The sequence below is a fragment of the Sebastes umbrosus genome, chromosome 16 (assembly GCF_015220745.1).
Source record: "Sebastes umbrosus isolate fSebUmb1 chromosome 16, fSebUmb1.pri, whole genome shotgun sequence".
In the NCBI taxonomy this organism is placed as follows: Eukaryota; Metazoa; Chordata; class Actinopteri; order Perciformes; family Sebastidae; genus Sebastes; species Sebastes umbrosus.
In genome coordinates, this window is record NC_051284.1 from 4,245,143 (window position 1) to 4,265,753 (window position 20,611).

General features: G+C 40.3%; 2 protein-coding genes across 2 annotated transcripts; one reads left to right on the forward strand and one right to left on the reverse strand.

The window, feature by feature from the left end:
• Positions 1-2,403: 2,403 nt before the first annotated feature.
• On the reverse strand, positions 2,404-6,950 carry lamtor3 (late endosomal/lysosomal adaptor, MAPK and MTOR activator 3). Its single transcript, XM_037796489.1, has 7 exons — positions 6,802-6,950; positions 6,499-6,548; positions 5,765-5,799; positions 5,617-5,675; positions 4,814-4,947; positions 4,256-4,319; positions 2,404-2,748 (listed from the first exon to the last, which is right to left on the reverse strand). The coding sequence occupies exons 2-7, from the start codon at positions 6,505-6,507 to the stop codon at positions 2,675-2,677; spliced, it is 375 nt and encodes a 124-aa protein (XP_037652417.1). The 5' UTR covers positions 6,508-6,548; positions 6,802-6,950; the 3' UTR covers positions 2,404-2,674.
• Positions 6,951-9,016: 2,066 nt separating this feature from the next.
• Positions 9,017-16,185, forward strand: zgc:123321 (uncharacterized protein LOC559912 homolog). Its single transcript, XM_037796481.1, has 6 exons — positions 9,017-9,107; positions 10,916-11,038; positions 12,371-12,495; positions 13,507-13,652; positions 13,800-13,981; positions 15,069-16,185. The coding sequence occupies exons 2-6, from the start codon at positions 10,917-10,919 to the stop codon at positions 15,229-15,231; spliced, it is 738 nt and encodes a 245-aa protein (XP_037652409.1). The 5' UTR covers positions 9,017-9,107; position 10,916; the 3' UTR covers positions 15,232-16,185.
• The last annotated feature ends 4,426 nt before the right edge of the window (positions 16,186-20,611 follow it).

Sequence of the window (20,611 nt, forward strand, 5' to 3'; positions counted from 1 at the left end):
GAAAGCTAAGGAGAGAGTTGTCTCAGGAGATCAGAAAGAACATTATAGACCTTCATGTTAAAGGTAAAGGCTATAAGACCATCTCCAAGCAGCTTGATGTTCCTGTGACTACAGCTGCACATATTATTCAGAAGTTTAAGGTCCATGGGACTGTAGCCTACCTCCCTGGACATGGCCGCAAGAGGAAAATTGATGACATATTGAAGAGACGGATAATACGAATGATAACCAAAGAGCCCAGAACAACTTCCAAAGAGATTAGAGGTGAACTCCAAGGTCAAGGTACATCAGTGTCAGATCGCACCATCCGTCGCTGTTTGAGCCAAAGCAGACTTAATGGAAGACGACCCAGGAGGACACCAAATCATAAAAAAGCGAGACTGGAATTTGCCAAAATGCATATTGACAAGCCACAAAGCTTCTGGGAGAATGTCCTTTGGACAGATGAGACAAAACTGGAGCTTTTTGGCAAGTCACATCAGCTCTATGTTCACAGACGCAAAAATGAAGCATCCAAAGAAAAGAACACTGTACCTAATGTGAAACATGGAGGAGGCTAGGTTATGTTATGGGGCTGCTTTGTTGCATCTGGCACAGGGTGTCTTGAATCTGTGCAGGGTACAATGAAATCTCAAGACTATCAAGGCATTCTGGAGCGAAATGTGCTGCCCAGTGTCAGAAAGTTTGGTCTCAGTTGCAGGTCATGGGTCCTCAAACAGGATAATGACCCAAAACACAGCTAAAAACACCCAAGAATGGCTAAGAACAAAACATTGGACTATTCTGAAGTGGCCTTCTATGAGCCCTGATCTAAATCCTATTGAACATCTGTGGAAGGAGCTGAAACATGCAGTCTGGAGAAGGCACCCTTCAAACCTGAGACAGCTGGAGCAGTTTGCTCACGAGGAGTGGGCCAACATACCTGTCGACAGGTGCAGAAGTCTCATTGAGAGTTACAGAAATCACTTGTTTGCAGTGATTGCCTCAAAAGGTTGTGCAACAAAATATTAAGTTAAGGGTACCATCATTTTTGTCCAGGTCAGTTTCATTAGTTTGTTTTTTAAAATGATTCTGTTGAACCACAATTCAAAAGCAATATCTGATTTTCATTAGTTAATTTGCAGTGAATTTTTATTTATTATTACTTTTGTCAGTTTCAAGTTATTTCAGTGACCATTGTGGGTTTTTCTTTCTTTAACGGAATGGTACCAACAATTTTGCCTACGTGTGTATTTATACCTCAATTGTGGTTATGAAGAAATCAGTGAGAATGTTAGAATCTGTTGTTTAACTCTGTTTACCGTATTTCTGCACCGGTCTGCGTCACTGCCTGTGGTGTTGTCACATCTTGTCCCGGGCACGAGCATGATGCACGGCGGGATACATATGTGGTTTTTATACATGACGCAACAGAAGTGCATTTTTAACGTATTCAGTGTGGACAGAGAGCGTCCAATGCTACGTGATGCTCGCATCTAGTTAGGACACGGGGTTAGAATGAGCCCTTCATATACATGAGGAGCGGGTCCTCTTCATGGAGTCTGCCATGTTGCACCTCCATGTTTCTACAGTAGCCCAGAACGGACAAACCAAACTTTTGCTCTAGAGAGAGACTTTCGCGTTTTTACGTTACCTGAAGGCCACCGTAGTTCTCCGACATGCTTGGAAAGGGAGGAGTGAGCGGAAGGGAAATTCAGTTGGTTGCAATCTGCAACCACACCGCTAGTTGCCACTAAATCCTACACACTGGTTCTTTAAATAAAAAACCTGAAGGATTCTAATCAAATCTTTTTTGCAATCAATCCTCTAAAAACAATCAGAAATTAATGAAACACACTACACGTCATTTCAACATCAAAGCTAAATGAAAAGCTCATGCACCACTCGATCACTGACACCGTTCAGAGCTCCGAGTGGCAGCAGGAATTAACTGAATTTGTCAAACTTGAACCCAGAAACCCATGTAGTCTTCTTAGCCTTGGTCCCATTTTTCATACAACCTGTGGAGGTTTGTTTGATCCCTGGCCGGGGGACCTATCACTACACTGTCAGATAAATGCCCCCCCAAAAAATCCTACTTTTTATTTAGGACAATAAGCAGGAAGAGCATCTGCATCTTTGGTTATATCAATATGTTATATAGTTATATATTTAAGCTAGACAGTGTGAAGTATTTGGACATCTCGGAGATGAATGCATAAAGCTGTAGGTTTTAACTTATAGCACAGGAATATCTCTTTGAAATACTTTGGGCTGCTAGCATCACATGGAAAAAACACCTTCAGATAAACCCTCTAACAAAGGATGACTGGATTACAATAAACTATGGAGAAATTGACCTTTACCTTAAGACTACGCTATGAACAATATGCATTTTTACAATGAAAAAGGCAGGGAAGCCACTTTAGGTGCTAAAAATGAAACATTTATTCAGACTTCTTGACATTTGATTTGACATATAAACTCTGATGAGAAGCACCTCTATTCTACAGAAAATGGCAGAAAAAAAAAAGTCAACAGAACGAAAAGTGAACAGGAAAAGTTCAATCATGATGTAAACAGATGAAGATGTAATTACTTGGGACTTTCAGACAGGACCTGAATGCACCATTAGACAAGAGAGAGATTCAGTGAGCAGGATGTGATCCAGAGGTAATTCTGCTCAGGCTTGTGATTATGTCACCTCCACTACCTGCCTCAGCTCCTCTATTAGTGGAGCCAACTCCTTCTCCAGACTCATGATAAGACCTGAGGACACACAAAGGGTACTGTCGTTACTTCACCGCTCAACAAGAGAGGCACACGTTCAACACAGGGTGAACTGTAATGTCAGCTTAGTCAGCACACACGACATCTCACAATTTGACTTTGGCAGATAAAACTTCATGAGCACATTATTATTCCTCTGACTCCAGGACCTTTCCTCTAGCATCATCCGGAGGCTTCATTTTACAGGACTAAATACTGTTAATTTAGTCCTATTGGTGAGCAGCGAAAACATCATTATGGTGTTTGTTGTTTTGTCAATGACGCTCAATATCTGTAGAGCGCTTTAAAAGGGATAGTTTGGGTGTTTTGAAGGGGAGTTGTAATAGGCCTTTATCCACATGACATAATCATCAGTGTATTACCTACAGGAGATGATGGTCGGTAGGGCTGCACGGTTATTTTGATCAATATAGAGATCGATTATTCAGTAACTTTAGATACATGTTTTTTATTGCACTTTCATATTTGAATAAACAGATCACCTCCTTTCACCTCCATGTTGTGCTACATTCCTGCTTACGCATAAATCTCTGCATCATAATAAGACTGGTCCTTGTTCACAGTGCATCTCCTAGCAGCCAAATAAAATTATAAACCTAAACCATTTACCCAAAATTAAATTTCATCAAAAACACTTTCACGTTGTGCTACATTCCTGTTAATTAACCAATCTTTGCATCAAAATCAGACTTAAAATAAGGTTCTTCTTCACCAGAATTAAGTGCTTTGGCAGGCAAAACGAGTAATATACTTTATTATGGTTGGGCGATACCCCTACTGACGATATTGCTTTAAGAGAAATGATATACCATATTATCGTCAAAAAAAAAGCTCTGATGATTGAGGGTTGATTGCTTGCCGTGGTAGGAGTTTTGGTCCGGCTGCTCTTTGTGGATGGAGTCGGTGGCATACTGTTGGATGGTGAGTTTTAAGATGGGAGTGGAGGTTTGTGGAGTTTCCATCTTTAGTCCCGACTTGTTTATTGCACAGCTTACAAATCACTTCATTCACGTTGTCTGGCTCTCATTTTCGTTCGGTTTAAAACCAAAGAATCACCAAATATGTGCATTTGCATTCTGTTTGCTAACGAGAACAGACATCTTTCCTGCTGGAGTTAGGGCTACATGGGTAATTACGTAGGCTACAACATCAGACCTATGCTACATGTTACTTTTTTTTGATACGCTACAACAGTGCAGTGAAGCACAGAGAAAGCAAGAGAAAAAGAGAAAGAGAGGTACCGAATATAGCGCAAAATTCTTAACAGGTGTGGCATAACTGAATATCGTTCTGTTATCGTGGACACATGAGGACCACTATCGTGTCAAACGATAATCTCGTCATATCGCCCGAGCCTGATAGGAACCCATCTCTATTCATTCATAATGGTATCTGTGCTTCATGATCTTTAGTATACACTATGTCTGGCTTTGAGTACAGTGGACTGAGGTGAACAGTGTACAATAATAATTGAAAGAGATTTTACCTGTGTTGGCGTTGCTGCTGGCAATGAAACTGATGACCAGTGGTAACCGATTGAACTGCACAATCTGTTCAACACAGAGACACAACAAACGTGAAACTAGATTAGATCCTAATGGGCAGGTTGGCTCCTTGCATGGCAGCCTCTGACATCAGTGTATGGATGTGTGTGTGAATGCTGACATGTAGTGTAAAGCACATTTGAGTGGTTGGAAGACTATATAAAGTCCATTTACCATTTAATACAAGTGTGGTGATGCAAGTTAACTGGTCATATTAAAGAAAAGTGTATTTTCCTAAATGTTGAGACACCTCTTACGTAGGCCATACAGACATTCCCCCGCTGATTACGGTGTACAATTGCACTCTAGCTATGTGCTGACAGACACAGAAACCTCCCAGCAAGCGTGCAAAAAAAATTATGCAAACATTTTTTAGTGCGCATGAGAGACTATCACTACCGCTGCTACAACTCCACCCTAGGGGAAACACTGAATGTGAAGCACTTTGTAAAGTCTGTTTCTCTCTAGATAAATCATTGATCATCCTTCTGAGATATTACCTGGTAGGTGTTGTAGTAGCAGATGATACTCTTGTTCTTGGAGAGGCCCAGCTTACTGCCCTGATCAGTGGCCAGAGCGAAGGTGGACAAGAAGCCAGGTCTCAGAGCGTGGACTGGGGCATTGTCATTGGCAACTGCAGGGACACAGAAGCAAAATTAACAACAACAAACTTCCAGTGAATGGCTGCTTCATGCTCACACCATTCATTTCAAATAGTGTCTGACAAATTCTAACACATATGTAGAATATATGCATAATGAAACGTATTTGCTTTTACTCCTGTTTAAGCCATACAAACTACTTACCCATGTTCTAATATGCTCACAACACTACTGCTGAATTTCTATTCAGTTAATATACTGGATATACAGGGAGGATATAGAGGGAAACAGGTGCCAAATATCACATGAACATTACATTTCTATTTGGTCCTGTCATGTTAGAATTGTGTCTTTATGGAACATTTACTTGACAAAAAGCCATCACTTCAAAAGACAGATGAAGCCAGCAATATTACAGATTGCATGTCTGAATGGATTTAGGAGTAAATGTTACACAGGCAATACAAAACTACAAAAGCAAGGCTTTTACAAATTGTGCTTTCTTTGTGGTTCACAGCATGTGGAGAAAACCAGTTTACTGTGAAACAGTTGTCTGGAGATGTGCCTACTCCCAGTCGCAGCTAAACCACAATATCATGGCGTTGTAGTGGAAATGCATGAAGGTGAGAAAAGGGAGTATATACAGTATTTTGCCCAATATACAATATGGAGGACCGAAGGCTTCAGAAATGGTTCCTTACCTTTGATAACTGGGACACCGTCCCTGTCTGTCACGACGATAGCATGAAGACCTTCAACACTGATGAAGAACAGACAGTCGACTTTACAAATGACTCTATACACAACACATTCTGATAGCTAAATATTAGTAGCATTCATCATACACACCTTTGCAACTGTTTGTACAGGTATCTCTTCAAATCCTGCAGAGGAAAATGTGTTTGATAAGCAAGTTAGACAAGTTTCTAGATGAGCATCACTATAACAACCTGACTGACAGAGAAACTAGTGATGTGTTGGTCGCGAACGAGCCGGTTCTTTGAACCGGCTCTTTTAAGTGAACGATAAGAGCCGGCTCCCGTCCGAGAGACGTTTTTTTTTATTAATTCAAGTAAGAATGATAGGACGATCTTCTCCGCGCCACGGGCACTCCATGCACTGACTGTGACTGAATGTTCTGTTAATGACGTCCGTGCGACAGGTACAGAGCAGGAGGGAGAGGAGGAGAGAAAGTAAGAGAGGAGTGCAATGCGCGAATAGCAGACAAGATTAGTGACAGTCGGAAACGAAGCAGCATGTAAAATTATGGTGTTCTGGAAATTATAAGGTTTAGTATAATTACATTGAATAAATTAAGTGATATATGTACACACATACTAATCATAGGTCAAAACAGCGCTAAATTTGGCTGGATTATAAAAGGCAGAAGTGGTAAAATGAACAGCCGTTTGGGAGCCGAAAGAGCCGGCTCTTCTTGGTGAGCTGAGCCAAATGATCTGGCTCACTGAAAAGAGCCGGACTTCCCATCACTACTAACTGATACACTGTGGAGCTGTAGCCAACAAGCTAACGGTATGCTAGCTAACAACACATTCACACAAAAAGTGACAGGCTGGACTCACATCAGCCATGGTGGCCAATGTCTGGTCGTGTTATCCAGACCGCTCGGCAACTGTGGGGAGAAAACAGGCTCCATTAAACGTCAGCTCACCCCGTGTGTTAATATAACTGTTGATTACAGCATGCTAACATGTTAGCTAACTAGCACAATAACTGGTGATATCTAGATGTTAAGTTGACGTTACTTCCTGAACTAAACTAAGTTAAACTACCCGCTGCTCAGTTCACCTCTGCACGCTACGTTAATATGAAAGTGAAAATATAAAATATAAGGTTAAATGAAACCAGTAAATGAGTCCACATACCTTCTTAGAGTACTTTAGAGTAGACTTTACAGCTAACAGCTGACCATGTTACAGCTAGACCAGAGACACAGCCGGAGTCACATGACAGGCTTGTTTTCCTCAAGGCCTGTTGGAGGAGGACGGGTCATGCGACATCAACGCGTCATATCTTCGGGGTACTACACATGCGCAGTAAAGTCTGGTCTGCACTCGCCGAAATTGTCCGTGTCCTAACCTCCTTCAATAGGCCTTGGTTTTCCTCTCCTTCTTCTTCTTCTCTCGGTTTAAATTGCGGATCTCAAACAGCTTAAAGGTGCATACAACTCCCCTACTGTACAGGAGGGTGTAACATAGTGATGGGAGTTCAGGCTCTTTTTTAGTGAGCTAGATCATTTGGCTCGGGCTCACCAAGAAGAGGGCTCTTTCGGCTCCCAGCGGCTCTTCATTTTACCACTTCTGCCTTTTAGAATTCAGCCAAAATAAGTGCTGTTTTAATCTATGATTAGTATGTGTTCACATATATCACTTAAATTATTCAATATAATTATACTAAACCTTATAATTTCCAGAATACCATCTTTTGACATGCTGCTTCGTTTCCGACTGTCACTCATCTTGTCTGCTATTCGCGCACTGCACTCCTCTCTCTTTCTCTCCTCCTCTCCCTCCTGCTCTGTACCTGTAGACTGTCAGCACGCCGCACCGCCCCTCCCTGCTTGATGGTGTGATCCTTGTCTGTCATCACCTGATTGGTCACACGGAAGTCATTAACACAACATTCAGTCGTAGTCAGTGCATGGACTGCCCGTGGCGCGGAGAAGATCGTCCTATCATTCTGCCTTGAATTAATAAAAAATAAATAAAGAACGTCTCTTGGATGGGAACCGGCTCCCATCATTCACTTAAAAGAGCCGGCTCTTTGACCAGACGTTCCGGTTTGTCCGGGACTGTCCCGGTATCATACTGGGTGACCCGAGTCCCGACAAAAATCTATAAAACACTCATATGTCCCGGTTTTCAACAGTCACTAAGAAATTGTCCCCGTTTTCACTACAATTAAAATAATAACAATATTATACTTACATATACTTTACTTGTATGACTGTTTTTGTATTGTATTGTATTTTTATGATTGTAATCCATCCCATGTCCTATGTATATTTATTATTTTTCTGTAAACTTGTAAAACATTAATAAAGTCTTTAAAACAAAAAAAAGAAAATGACAAAGTGTCAGAGTATGGACTACCAGGACCACGAAAGCAAGCACTTTGTCCACGGCCTCGGGAAGCGGCACGCCACCTTCGCTCCGAGCCTTTCCAAGCCGACCTAGAGCCATGAAAGCGATATCTCAGGAACACCAGAAGCGAACTGTCCTCAAGGATGGACTTATTAGATTTTGGTGGTGAAAGGTCAAGGTCACTGACCTCACAAATCACGTTTTTGGCCATGACTAAGAGGAATACGAATTCATACGCTAATTATGACAATTTCACAAAAATGTCAGGATAACAGAATAAAGTAATCAAGTGATGACATTTTGGACAGACATGGATGTAAACTGCAACTTGACTGGTTGTCACTGGTGGCGAGGTGGTAAAGGTGGTAAAGGTGGTCACTTTAACAGTGTGCTTTGTTTTGCTACAGTGTATTAATCTGTTTCATTGCTTTATCAATCTGTGTGCAGGGATTTATTATTCTAGACAATATGAGCCCTGGTTAACGCCATACAAAAGCAATGTGTTACTTCTGTACATATTCAAACAATGCTACATTGATTTTGGCTTTGTACATCCAAGAACACTGTACCAAAATATCTCCCGAATGATTCTTGAAAATATCTGTAATGTTTGAACAATATTAGTCTAACCTGCTGTCTGGATTCAATTCAAAAAAGGAACTCTAATGTGTCAATTAATTAAAAAGAAAGTCATGCATGCAATCTGTCTAAAGGAATTCAAATACTACACCAAGCCATTGAATCCTATAGTCTATAAGAAGGTTATGGTACACTTGCTCAGCAATTCATGGCACTAAAATGCAAATATATCTTTTACATTATCCTAAATTTGTTGTTTTAAGTTAATAAAAAAACACCAAGGATTGACAGTGACCTTTTAGGTTTAGCTTAGTTTTAGCTTTTAGTTCGTAGACTCAGAATAAAGAGCCGCTGAGCAGTTGTCATATCTCTGAGACCAAATCCAAATATAGCCAACTATTAATAGAATATCTTAACAGACTGGGCTTCACATGTTCTCTGCCCTGACAACAGCACACTACTCTGTGAAGTGGCCGGGAGGAAACGTTCTGTACTGTAGACTCAAACAGGTGAGTTTATTGAGAAAAGAAAAGGTTGTTGAGTGGCCTGTAAGCTTATATGCTCTTAGTTATGAACACTCAAATACATTTAGATGTTTTCCATTAGTCAGAATTAGACTTTATTAAAGTCAAACCCATTTTGCATAATGATCATAATTCAAAGAACACATTTTCACAGTTATATTTATAATCAGTGGTTCAGCATACATGACCAGAGGGGAAAATGAGGATTGAAACTTAAAGGTCCCATGTCGTTCTTATTTTCAGGTTCATACTTGTATTTTGTGTTTCTACTAGAACATGTTTACATGCTTTAATGTTAAAAAAAACACGTTATTTTCCTCGTACTGTCTGCCTGAATATACCTGTATTTACCCTCTGTCTGAAACGCTCCGTTTTAGTGCATTTCAACAGAATTGCAACGGAATTCCGTTGCTAGGCAACAGCTTGGGTCCATGTTTACTTCCTGTCAGCTGATGTTATTTACATCCACTGCAACAGGAAATAAACTAGGACACATTTAGAATGTTTATGTTTAAAACCATGTAATGGTGTAAATGTTTGTGACATCACAAATGGACAGAAATCCTAACGGCTTGTTTCAAACGCACAATTTCTGACTACGGGCTGTATGAATTTCTTTGTATATTGAGCGTTTTGATAGTTTAACAGTATTTATAAAGCACTTAAACCTGCTTTATAATATAAAAGACATGAAAATCTCCCTTTTTTACAATATGGGACCTTTAAGTTGAATAGATCTTTTCCACAGCAGATGTTCTTGACTTGTGAATCAGAGGTATCACAAATACTATTACTATTTGCATCATTGTATTGTAAAATTGCTAAATCATGAATTTATTAGTTATTATTATTATTAGCTCCACCTTTGCTTTTCTTGCTATGACAAGTCAAAATGCCTGCTGTAGCAAAGGTCCAGGAATCTGATTAATTCATTTTGGGAACGATAAAGAAACATGAGTGCTCCAGACTAGCATGATGGACAGTTGTTTGACAGGGAAGAAAATAAAAAGTATTTTTACACGGCTATGTTGAATACTCGATTCTGATTGGTCAATCACGGCGTTCTGCGGTCTGTAATTTCTTTATAACTATGCTATGCATAACAGACCGTTGCTATACATAACAGACCGTCACTATGGGCGTAGCTCTGATGTCGGACTCTGGAGGACCGTTTTTGTGTCAAAATATTGATTTCTTCAGTAAGTAGCCGTGTAATAAGCGGGATAATGTACAGCTAGCAGGTCATTGTTGTGAAAGAATCCCCTTCAGGGTGATGAGAGCGCCCTGTACTTATACCATGGCCATTGAGAATTCTTGATTCTGATGGTTAGACATTCTTTTTTAGTAACCGGACAGTAAAACTGTATGTATCTATATTGTGTTTTTGTTGACCTTTCTCTACCTTTCCCTTTATGTATAGCAGGGGGACCTTGTCCCTTTTATGTCTACAATGGTGTCAGTTTGAGATAATGTGACTCATATTTGCAGAAACTAATAAGAAACATGCAGTTCGTGTTCTTGATAATGTGATTTTGATCAAATTCACCTTGGCTATTTTATTAGTTTCCCCTGTATTGTAGATGTAATGTATTTGGGAGTGGGCGGTAAAATGTTCAAAGGGGTCACAAGACTTTCTACTGGCTCAAATAATTTCAATTCAATGAGTGAGTCAGTGAGCAGATTCACTTAAAGGTGACCGCCAAGCCTCTGTTCTACTAATGGAATGGTACTTTATTTCTGTCTCTGGTGAACAGTTGTATTGTACTTTGTCTTGACTTTGTTCTTCTGATTAGCATGGGGGACTTTCAGCAATTTGAGCAGGACTTCTACCATACAGGATATTACATAGACGACCAGGGTCACACCGTGGCCTACGACGACACCTATGATTCCACCAGCCCTGCTTATTACGACAGGTAAGTATTCACCACGCACGCAGGTAACGCGATACACATTACAGCCAATGGTTTCACGCTTTTCCACTGTAACATATCAAGAAACACACTAATGTGGCAACAAACTGCAAGATTTAACATGTTTTTAGACCTCAAGGATACACACAACATTTTTTTGTGAGAAAGATTTTTACAACTCTGTTTCCTAATCCCAGAAGGTAGCTGGAAATAATAATAATAATAATAATACATTTGAATTATAGAGCGCTTTTCGTACAGTTAATACTCAAAGACACTTTACACAAGCTAAAATGAAATAACACATTAAAATCATACAACACAACATTAATCACACATTAAAATCAGTTCTGAAAAGTTGAGTTTTGAATAGTGATTTGAATGAGGACAGGTTGGTGCAGTCTCTGATGTGTTTGGGGAGTGAGCTCCAGAGGGAGGGGGCGGCTATGGGGAATGCTCTGCTGGTTCTGAGTGGTGGAGGTACGGGGAGGAGTGTGGTGGTGTTGGAGCAGGTCTGTGAGGTAGGACGGGGCCTGGTTAGAGAGGGCTCTGTGAGTGAGGAGAAGGAGTTTGAACTGGATGCATTGTTGGACAGGGAGCCAGAGGAGGTTCTGGAGGACAGGGGTGATGTGATCACGGGAGCGGGAATGGGTGAGCAGACGAGCAGACGAGCAGCAGAGTTCTGGATGTACTGGAATTTATTGAGGACTTTGGATGACGAGCTGTAGAGAATGCTGTTGCAGTAGTCGATTCTGGATGTGATGAATGCGTGGATCAGAGTTTCTGCAGCAGAGAAGGAGAGTGATGGGACACTTAGGACATCTCGACCTCTTCTGGACAGATTATGTCTATTATTTTTTTAATCTGTCTCTTATGAGACCATTCAAAATATATTAATTAATGATTCCATCCTGTTTCTTAAATTATATATCACTAAATTCCGTTATATTTGATTGTACATTTACACATCTAACTGATTTGAAGCAAATTTGTGATCTGTGATATTGGGCTATATAAAATTTAATTAACTTGACACTTGAGGGCACCCGAAGCCAAAGCCTTTTCAGTGGGACTGTTAAAAGGCATTGTGGGATATGTAGGAGGGCACTAATTTAAGTAAAAGTAGGCGTGGCAGGTTTTTGGAAAAACATATACTGCAAAAAAATCTTAGAATGACTTGAACATTACTGGTTGAGGCACATAGAAGCTAGGGAATATTTGCTGATAGATATTCCCACATTGGAGGCACGTACAGGATTATTATGACATTACTACTTCTATACTCTTTCAGGGAGGGTTTATATCTATATTTTTTCTTGCAACTGTTGTTTTCAGTGGAGCACAGGCTTTTGCGTCGAGTGCTCTGGATCCTTCCGTGGAGCAGCAGCACGCTGGACAGTTCTACCAACCTGCGATGCTTTCTGGGGATGATGAAGAAGAAGAACCTACTCTTCTTGAGGGTAAGATCAATCAGCATTTGCATACATTTATGTTTTCTTTGGGTCATTATAACTACCTGTGTTGTATTAGTTGAAACAAAGCTAACAATTGTCCATTCATATAGAGGTCAGATGTATTGACCCCAGGAAAGAGCTGGGGCATCGGCGTGGGAGGTGGGGGTGCTGAAGGTGCTGCAGCACCCCTGTTTTTTTCTGTAGGCCTATTGTTTAACTGCAATGGAAAATAAAAATACATATATTATTAAAATATTTTAATGCAGTCTCATATGGACCTTGGTAAATCCTCACTCGTCTCCTGTATGAAATGGCTGCATCGTCACTTTCCTGCATTATTATAAACTATAATAATCTGGTTATGGGTCATCCATACACTGCCTCCCTTCCTCTCCCTCTTCCTCAGGTCTCATGCATTAGATCCGTGTTGTTGACTGTGTAGTTGCCGTGGCTGGTCGACATATAGTATGTTGATGTTCAAGATTGCTTGTTCGAAGATTGTCTACTAATGCGCGATGATAAAACTGCTCTTTTGATTGTCAGAATATGATTTTACAGTGCAAACATTGCCAGAAGGGTAAAAATTACAGATGAAGGCTGTGATATGAGTAATTAATAAAGTAATTATTCCAACTATAGCAAGTTTGGTCTTTAAGCTTTTTGGGCATTACATATAGCAATAATAATAATGGTCCAAAATTATGTAAAATATCATAGTTTTAGGACAAAAACCTTAAAATGTTCTTGGGGGAGAACACCCAAACCCCCCACTCCCTATTCCCCAATCGGTGCACAACACCTATAAGCCCTCTGAAAACCCTGTTTAATAACAATTAAATATAACTGATCATGGCCATTCAAATTTAAGCAAAAAACATGAATGTCGCTCAGCATTTAGTATGACATCATTATGTAGACTGACTTTCTCTCAGCACGCCCAACTCTGATTGACTTCCAGCGTCCCTGAGCTGGGAAACCAACTAATCATTGAAAACAACATTTCTGTTCATCGTCTAGAACTCGGCATCAGTTTCGATCACATCTGGCAGAAGACGCTGACGGTGTTGAACCCTTTCAAGCCTGCTGACGGCAGCATTATGAATGAGACTGATCTGACAGGTCCTATCCTCTTCTGCGTTGCTCTGGGGGTCACTTTAATCATGGTGAGTTACTAGCATGGCACTGCCTATCTCAACCAAGTATGTAGCTATTACATTATAAGAACCCTATTCAGCATTCATCGCTGTACGATATGTACAGTAGTGAGATTTAACAAGTGCCTGTCTATTTCTTTATTCTCATATATTCAGGCAGGTAAAGCTCACTTTGGTTATGTGTATGGGATCAGTGCTGCAGCCTGTATTGGGATGTACATTCTGCTGAGTCTGATGAGTTCCCTGGCAGTGTCTTATGGCTGTGTGGCCAGCGTCCTGGGCTACTGCCTCCTGCCCATGGTGGCCCTCTCTGCAGTCGCTGTCTTCTACTCTTTGCAGTAAGTCCATTCAGTGGTTGTGTATTATTATACTATTTCTGTTTGTGACTTGTTGGATGTTAAAACTCAAAAGATGTTGAGCATGACTGAGGACGTAAAAAGTAGTTGGTAGAATCAGGATTTCTATCTGTAAGGTGACATGCTGAAGTGCTCTTGAGCAAGGCACTTGCAGTATCTTTAAGTTGCTGTAAAAGGTACAGCTCAGAGTTCAAACATCTAAACTGCTGTTGTCGCTGAATTCATCCAGAATTTGAAATTGGAAACTGAATTGATTTAAACTTTAGTACGTGTATCTTTAGCTTTCTGTCACAGAATATAAAGCTCAGAGATTGGATGTTTCTTGCAAAAATACACCTTGGGAGTCGTAGTTAACTTCTATGTACACATAGACAAACATAGTTGTTAACCTTTTGGACTGATGATTTATCTGGGGGGAGGTTCATGCCAATTCATGCCGTAGAAGTGACTCAACTGTGAGTCATGTAACGTTGTCTATGGGAAAATTAATGGGACTTTTACTTCGATAACCACAGCCGCCTGAAATAGCTGCTCCCACTTTAATGCACTGCTTCCACGTTGCTAACACTGACACCACCATTTAACAATCAGCCACCAACTTTGTCACCAGCACCAGCATCCTCATCAATAAGCCAATGAGCATGTTAACGGTCTGTTTTAGTTTGGACAGACAAAGAAAACGGTCAGATGACACTAAAATGCAGGATATATGCACAGTTCAGGTTGGCTGTGGCTCAGAGGTATAGTAGAGCAGGTCTTTCACCAATCGGAAGGTTGGTGGATCAATCCCCGGCTGCTCCAGTCAAATGTCAAAGTGTCCTTAAACAAGTTACTGAACCTCAAACTGCTCCTGAAGGCTGAGCCATCGGTGTGTGAATGAGTATTTAGATTAGACACTGATGGGCAGGTTGGCTCCTTGCATGGCAGCCTCTGCCATCAGTGTATGAATGTATGTGTGAATGCTGACATGTAAGAAACTAGAAAAGCGCTATACTGTATAAATACAAGTCCATTTACCATTCAGGTCAGGTTGACGTTCATGCTTCAAATCCCTCTTTTGTCTTCACAGAGGCATCCCGGGTACACTTCTGGCCTTGTTAGGAATCTGTTGGTGTAGTCTCTCTGCCTCCAAGATCTTCATCTCCACCCTGGCTATGGAAGGCCAGCAGCTATTGGTGGCTTACCCATGTGCCCTGCTCTATGGACTCTTTGCACTGCTCACTGTATTCTAATTATCACCAGACTAAAGCCCACAGGAGTCAAGTCAAAGGGAGGTTTTGTTTTTCACCCCTGTCTTAGGTAAAGCAGTCAAGGGGATTTAAAGGGAATTTGGGAACATGGTGGATGATTGAAGGTGAAAGGATTAACATAGTCACTGATTCTAAATATCTTGGCCTGATACTGGATCCAAATTTGAACTTTAAAAAATGGTTAAAACGACAAAGTACAACAATTTTATATATATATATATTTATGCATGCTAGTGAAAGTGAGTGTGACCTCCTGAGTCCTTATACAAACTCTAAAAACTCTGGACAAAAAGCCACTACATTGTCATCACTGTAGGCTACTGGAGAACAATTTAAAAACAAATCACTGAGCTTTGAGAATTTTTTTATCATTTTCAAATTTGTGACTGGTTTATTAAAAGTTGTACTATATTATTTATTACAGTTATTTATAGTGACCTGTGTATGATCCCTCAGTAAATTCTATTAGATCCTCAAGAATATTCTCTATATGAAATTGTACCATACGATTTCGCCGCACTTTGGCCAATCAGCTTTTTCTGTAAAAGCCCCAAATGAGTGAAACACCTTGACGATGCTCAGCTCTGTACTCACTGACCTTGAATTCTATCTTATGGGCTTTATGACTTGCTTTTATCTGACAAGCATACATTTGCGATGTACTATTGTGTGTAATTTGTATTGTGTGTTCTTTTTTGTATAACTTTGCCAAGGGACTACAGAATCAAATTATCTTAAAGCTAATCTGGTACGGTACATCATGGTGAAATTTACATTTTATACTGTAATGTTACAGAGCTTCAATTTAGTTTTATTATTTATTGAAGCTATATTTAATACTTACATCTTAAATAGTACCTTCATGCCCTGTATGTTATTTATTCTGTCCGAAAAGATTTTGATGAATAAATATTTATCTAATAAGTGTATCTGACATTTCCTGGTGTCAGCTCAGTCATTCCTAACAGTATGGATCAAGTCTGGGTTTTGAATGATAGCAGACAACTCTGGGTGAATATGAGTATGTGCAATATGTGATTCCAGTTAACAAACAATAAGAAATCATCCCCCTTCACTAAGACCATAAATCCAACTGATAAGGAAAGATTAGTGTAGTTTACATCCAAATTTAACACAAAATTTAAAGGAATTTCCAGAAAATCCAAACATCTTTGGCTCATTTTTGTTCTATTTGTTCAAATTCTCATTGCATCCCGAGAGCAATCAATAAATCAAATGCTCTGGCAAAAAAAAAAAAAAATCTGGTGACTGTGGCTGTCGCAGGACTGTAATTAACTCATCCAATCATTTCATTCCTGCCTACCTGTGTGCACTCTGCCCGTGCACTCATTGCCCGTCACCAGATTCTTCCACAAGACTGCTAGGAGCTGCTTTGGAGCTAGTGCTGCTGGCTACTTTCATTAGAAAAGAGTTGGCAACACTGTGCTGATAATTGTTCAAATCTAGCGTGCTCTTGTTCGTTTCATTAGATTACCTACCCTAGCTTTAATGTGTGTTTTCATCCAATACTGTCAGGAGAATATCAGCGATGAGTTCATGGAGATAAACAGCTGGTGGCGCTAATTCTCTAGTTGGCTGCCATTAAACCGCTAAAACACTAAAACACCAGCAGAAAAAGAGGAGACAATTACATGATGTAATCAAAACCAGTGAAACCTCAGATGAACAAAAAACGTGAAAAATATGATAGAAATAGGGCAGCACAATGGTGCAGTATTTAGCACTGTCGCCTCACAGCAAGAGGGTCGCAGGTTTGAATCCGGCTTTGCATGTTCTCCCCGTGGGTTTTCTCCGGGTTCTCCGGTTTCCTCCCACAGTCCAAAGACATGCAGGTTTAGGTTCAATGTGGACTCCAAATATCCCGTAGGTGTGAATGTGATTGTGAATTGTTGTCTGTCTCTATGTGTCAGCCCTGTGATAGTCCCCCCCGCGACCCTGAATAAGAGTGGTAACAGATAATGGATGGAAATATATTTCTGTTAGTTCCATGTATTAGTAAGGAAGGTTACAAGCTTGAGTGACAAATAAGTCATGTATTTAGAGTCTAAAGTCTGAATCCATTGCAGTTATTCCCATTTTGCTTATATTATTACACCCACTTCACTTTGGCCAAGCTTATGTTTTTATTTTAGAATGATCCATCCACACCGTACAGGTAGGTGGGTGTGCAGATAGTAATCTTCATGGCATCCTGTTTAGTTATCAGGTCTGCCGGTAAGTTTTTTCATTGAAATCAAATAATAAGGGTCTCCTTTTTCACTCCATTGCCTCAAGCTACAAAGTAGCTATTCCCTATTATTACAGTAGAGGGAGCCACAGCATCAGTTTTGCAGCGTTAAACCATTCACACTGACTGAATGACGGCATATTTCACTTCAGTCAAATATGTTCAGTGGAGTTATGAACTGAAAAAGTTGATGTAAATTTGACAGAAAGTTGGTTCCATTTATTGTCTTTTTTAAGCCATTTTCTGCAGAAACACTGCTATATTAGTGGTAGAACTGTCCTGGAGAACAAGCTGTGTGTGTGTGAATGTGAACGGAGGAGGATGTCAACACAGCTGTGGAGCTTTCAGAGGAAGAAAAGGAACTCATTTCTCACACAGCCTCCATGATGTATGGGGGTCTGAGCAGACTCTGACAACTGCAGAGTCAGTGATGTTCTGCAGACGACTTTCTTTAAGAGCAGGGAGAGCTGGCGAGGGAGGGGGGGAGGGCACAGACGTCGACACAATTCGCCGTGATATTAACAACGGGTAACTTCTGAGGGTCCTGGTCCAATCAGGCAGGTGGATCCAGTCCCTCAGGTGATGCTCGAGCTGACGAGGTGGAATACTGAGGCCACGATCTCTGCTCTGTCTCTGTTCTGTGTGAGAGACTGTGGTGACCCCAAGACAACAGTAACAGGAACAGTTAACAGTGGTAACAGTGTTGTTCGAGCATTTCAAGCTGCACTAGACAAAATGTTCATGGAAAAAATGAAACAGCAATCAAGTAAAGCACAATAAACTCCTCAAAGGTCCCATATTGTAAAAAGTTAGATTTCCATGTCTTTTATATTATAAAGCAGGTTTAAGTGCTTTATAAATACTGTTAAACTATCAAAACGTTGAGTCAACAGAGAAATACACACAGCCCGTATTCAGAAACTGTGCGTTTGAAACAGGCCGTTAGGATTTCTGTACATTTGTGATGTCACAAATCTACAATATTTAGACAGTTTCAGTTTTAAACGTAAACATACTAAATGTGTCCCAGTTTATTTCCTGTTGCAGTGTATGTGAATGACATCAGCTGACAGGAAGTAAACATGGACCCAAGCTGTTTCCTAGCAACGCAATTCCGTTGAAATGCACTAAAACGGAGCGTTTCTGACAGAGGGTGAATACAGGTATATTCAGACAGACAGTATGAGAAAAATAATGTGTTGTTTGAACATTAAAGCATGTAAACATTTTCTAGTTGAAACCCAAAATACATGTATGAACCTGGAAATGACCATGATAAGTCTAAGTCCTAACCCCTAACCCTATATACAGTATATATAAATGTATGTTTTTTTAGAGGCAAGAGTGAGATCAAAATATAAAAAGAGTAATTGGTTAAAATAAACCATTACCAAATCTCATTATCATTGATAAAATATTTTTTCTCTCTTCTTTGGAAAAAATCCATTATTTAAATTCGGATTAAAAATGCCTCAACAGTGACCCTGCAGGTCAGAGGATAAGGGGCAGCCTGTGTGTGTGAAGTGGTTGTGGCATCGTGGGAGTAGAGGAGGACGGCAGGTCAGGACGTCTTCTATCAACTGCATCAACTTTAATTCAGAACCCCGTCAATGGACAGTATACAATATTAAATGGAGTGCCCTCCTCATTGGTAAACATAATATGAAAGTCATAATTATAAGATTATAGGTCAACAATATATCAAGACAAAGCTAGCTTATTGAGCCAAGTAGGCCTGTGTGCACAGCGGTAAAACGATAAGATCAGCCTTTTCAATTGGAAACCCGCAAATATCATAGGCAAAGAACCAGTATTATTCTGGGATGGGGGATTTGGGGGTTCTCCCCCAAGAAAATCTGACCTAAAACTATGACATTTTACATCATTTTGGACTGTTATTATTACTATAGATAATGCCAAAAAGCTTAAAAACAAAACTTGCTATTATAATAATTTTATTATTTGCACATATCACAGCCTTTATCTGAACATTTACAGTAAATCTTCTGGCAACGTTTGTCATGTAAAATCATATTCTGTAACTCAATAGAGCAGATTTATAACACAGGCAGGGATAGTCTTCTTGTACTTTCTCAGGAACTACCTAATGTGTATTTGGCACTCAGTTACTGTGATGAACATCATTTTATCAGTGCTCATCATCGCGCATTAGTAAACACAGTTCGGCCCGGCATTCTAACAGAACAGAACGTTTTTCTTGAATCATCATTAGAGGGTAGATGTGACCACAAATCTCATTTTACTGCTTTAAAACGTGAAATCCAAACAGTTTCGGTAACAGCTGTGAACTTAAGTTCGTGCTGAAGTACTTCACAGAACACTTTCTTGCCTTTCAAAGAGAACCTCCTTTCAGGCTGTAGCACTTTAACCTAAACCTTGACCCCCCCTGTGTAACCTAACCCACAACATAACCCTTTAATTGGTTAATTTTGCTTAAGGCCTTGTAACAGAGGAAACGTTCAACATGCTCGATCCTACATTCACAGTCTGACTTGGAGAAAAGAAGACAGTTACATGAAGTGATAGCATAAACAATAGCCAAAGTGTGTGTTTATATTAGTGAGAATACACCCCCTCTTACAGAGAGAATATATGTGAGGGGAACATGTGTGCATGTTTGACAGAAAGTGGAGGGAAAGGGAAGGACAGTCCCACGGTGGGACTGTGAGGAGCAGGTCCAGTCTTTCTTCTCCTGACTGTTTGGACTGTTTAAAGCAAACAAATCCCTCTGGCCAAGCGGTAGGCTGAAGACAAGCGCTCCCTGGGCCCCGCATAACTCTCCTGCTACATTACACTGAACTCTTCCAAATGATTGATGTGCTCTCTCTCCTCTCAGAGACTCGCTGCTGCTCACCTTTCGTTCACCAGAGCACCAGGCTGATGGGGATCTCCGCTCAGTGACCCATCATTAACCAGTGGACTCCGCATGACAAATAACTGACTCAGTCGACAATCAGCTGCAAGTGAGACCTTCTTTCGTTTATGGAATGATAATTTGACTTCCTGCTTCTGAAGTCTGATGTCTTAATGCTGAGATGAGCCCAGAGGGTTTTCTGGAGGGTTGCATCAGTATACAGGCTAAAGTCATGTAAA

Bases quoted from the DNA above. Each gene is read 5' to 3' on its own strand.
- zgc:123321 (XM_037796481.1), top strand. From the start codon at position 10,917: ATGGGGGACTTTCAGCAATTTGAGCAGGACTTCTACCATACAGGATAT. The intron at 11,039-12,370 runs GTAAGTATTCAC...TGTTGTTTTCAG, and splicing joins AGCCCTGCTTATTACGACAG to TGGAGCACAGGCTTTTGCGT. The intron at 12,496-13,506 runs GTAAGATCAATC...TTCATCGTCTAG, and splicing joins AGAACCTACTCTTCTTGAGG to AACTCGGCATCAGTTTCGAT.
- lamtor3 (XM_037796489.1), bottom strand. The intron at 5,676-5,764 runs GTGTGTATGATG...GTTCTTCATCAG, and splicing joins CTGTACAAACAGTTGCAAAG to TGTTGAAGGTCTTCATGCTA. The intron at 4,948-5,616 runs GTAAGGAACCAT...GTGTCCCTGCAG, and splicing joins CGGTGTCCCAGTTATCAAAG to TTGCCAATGACAATGCCCCA.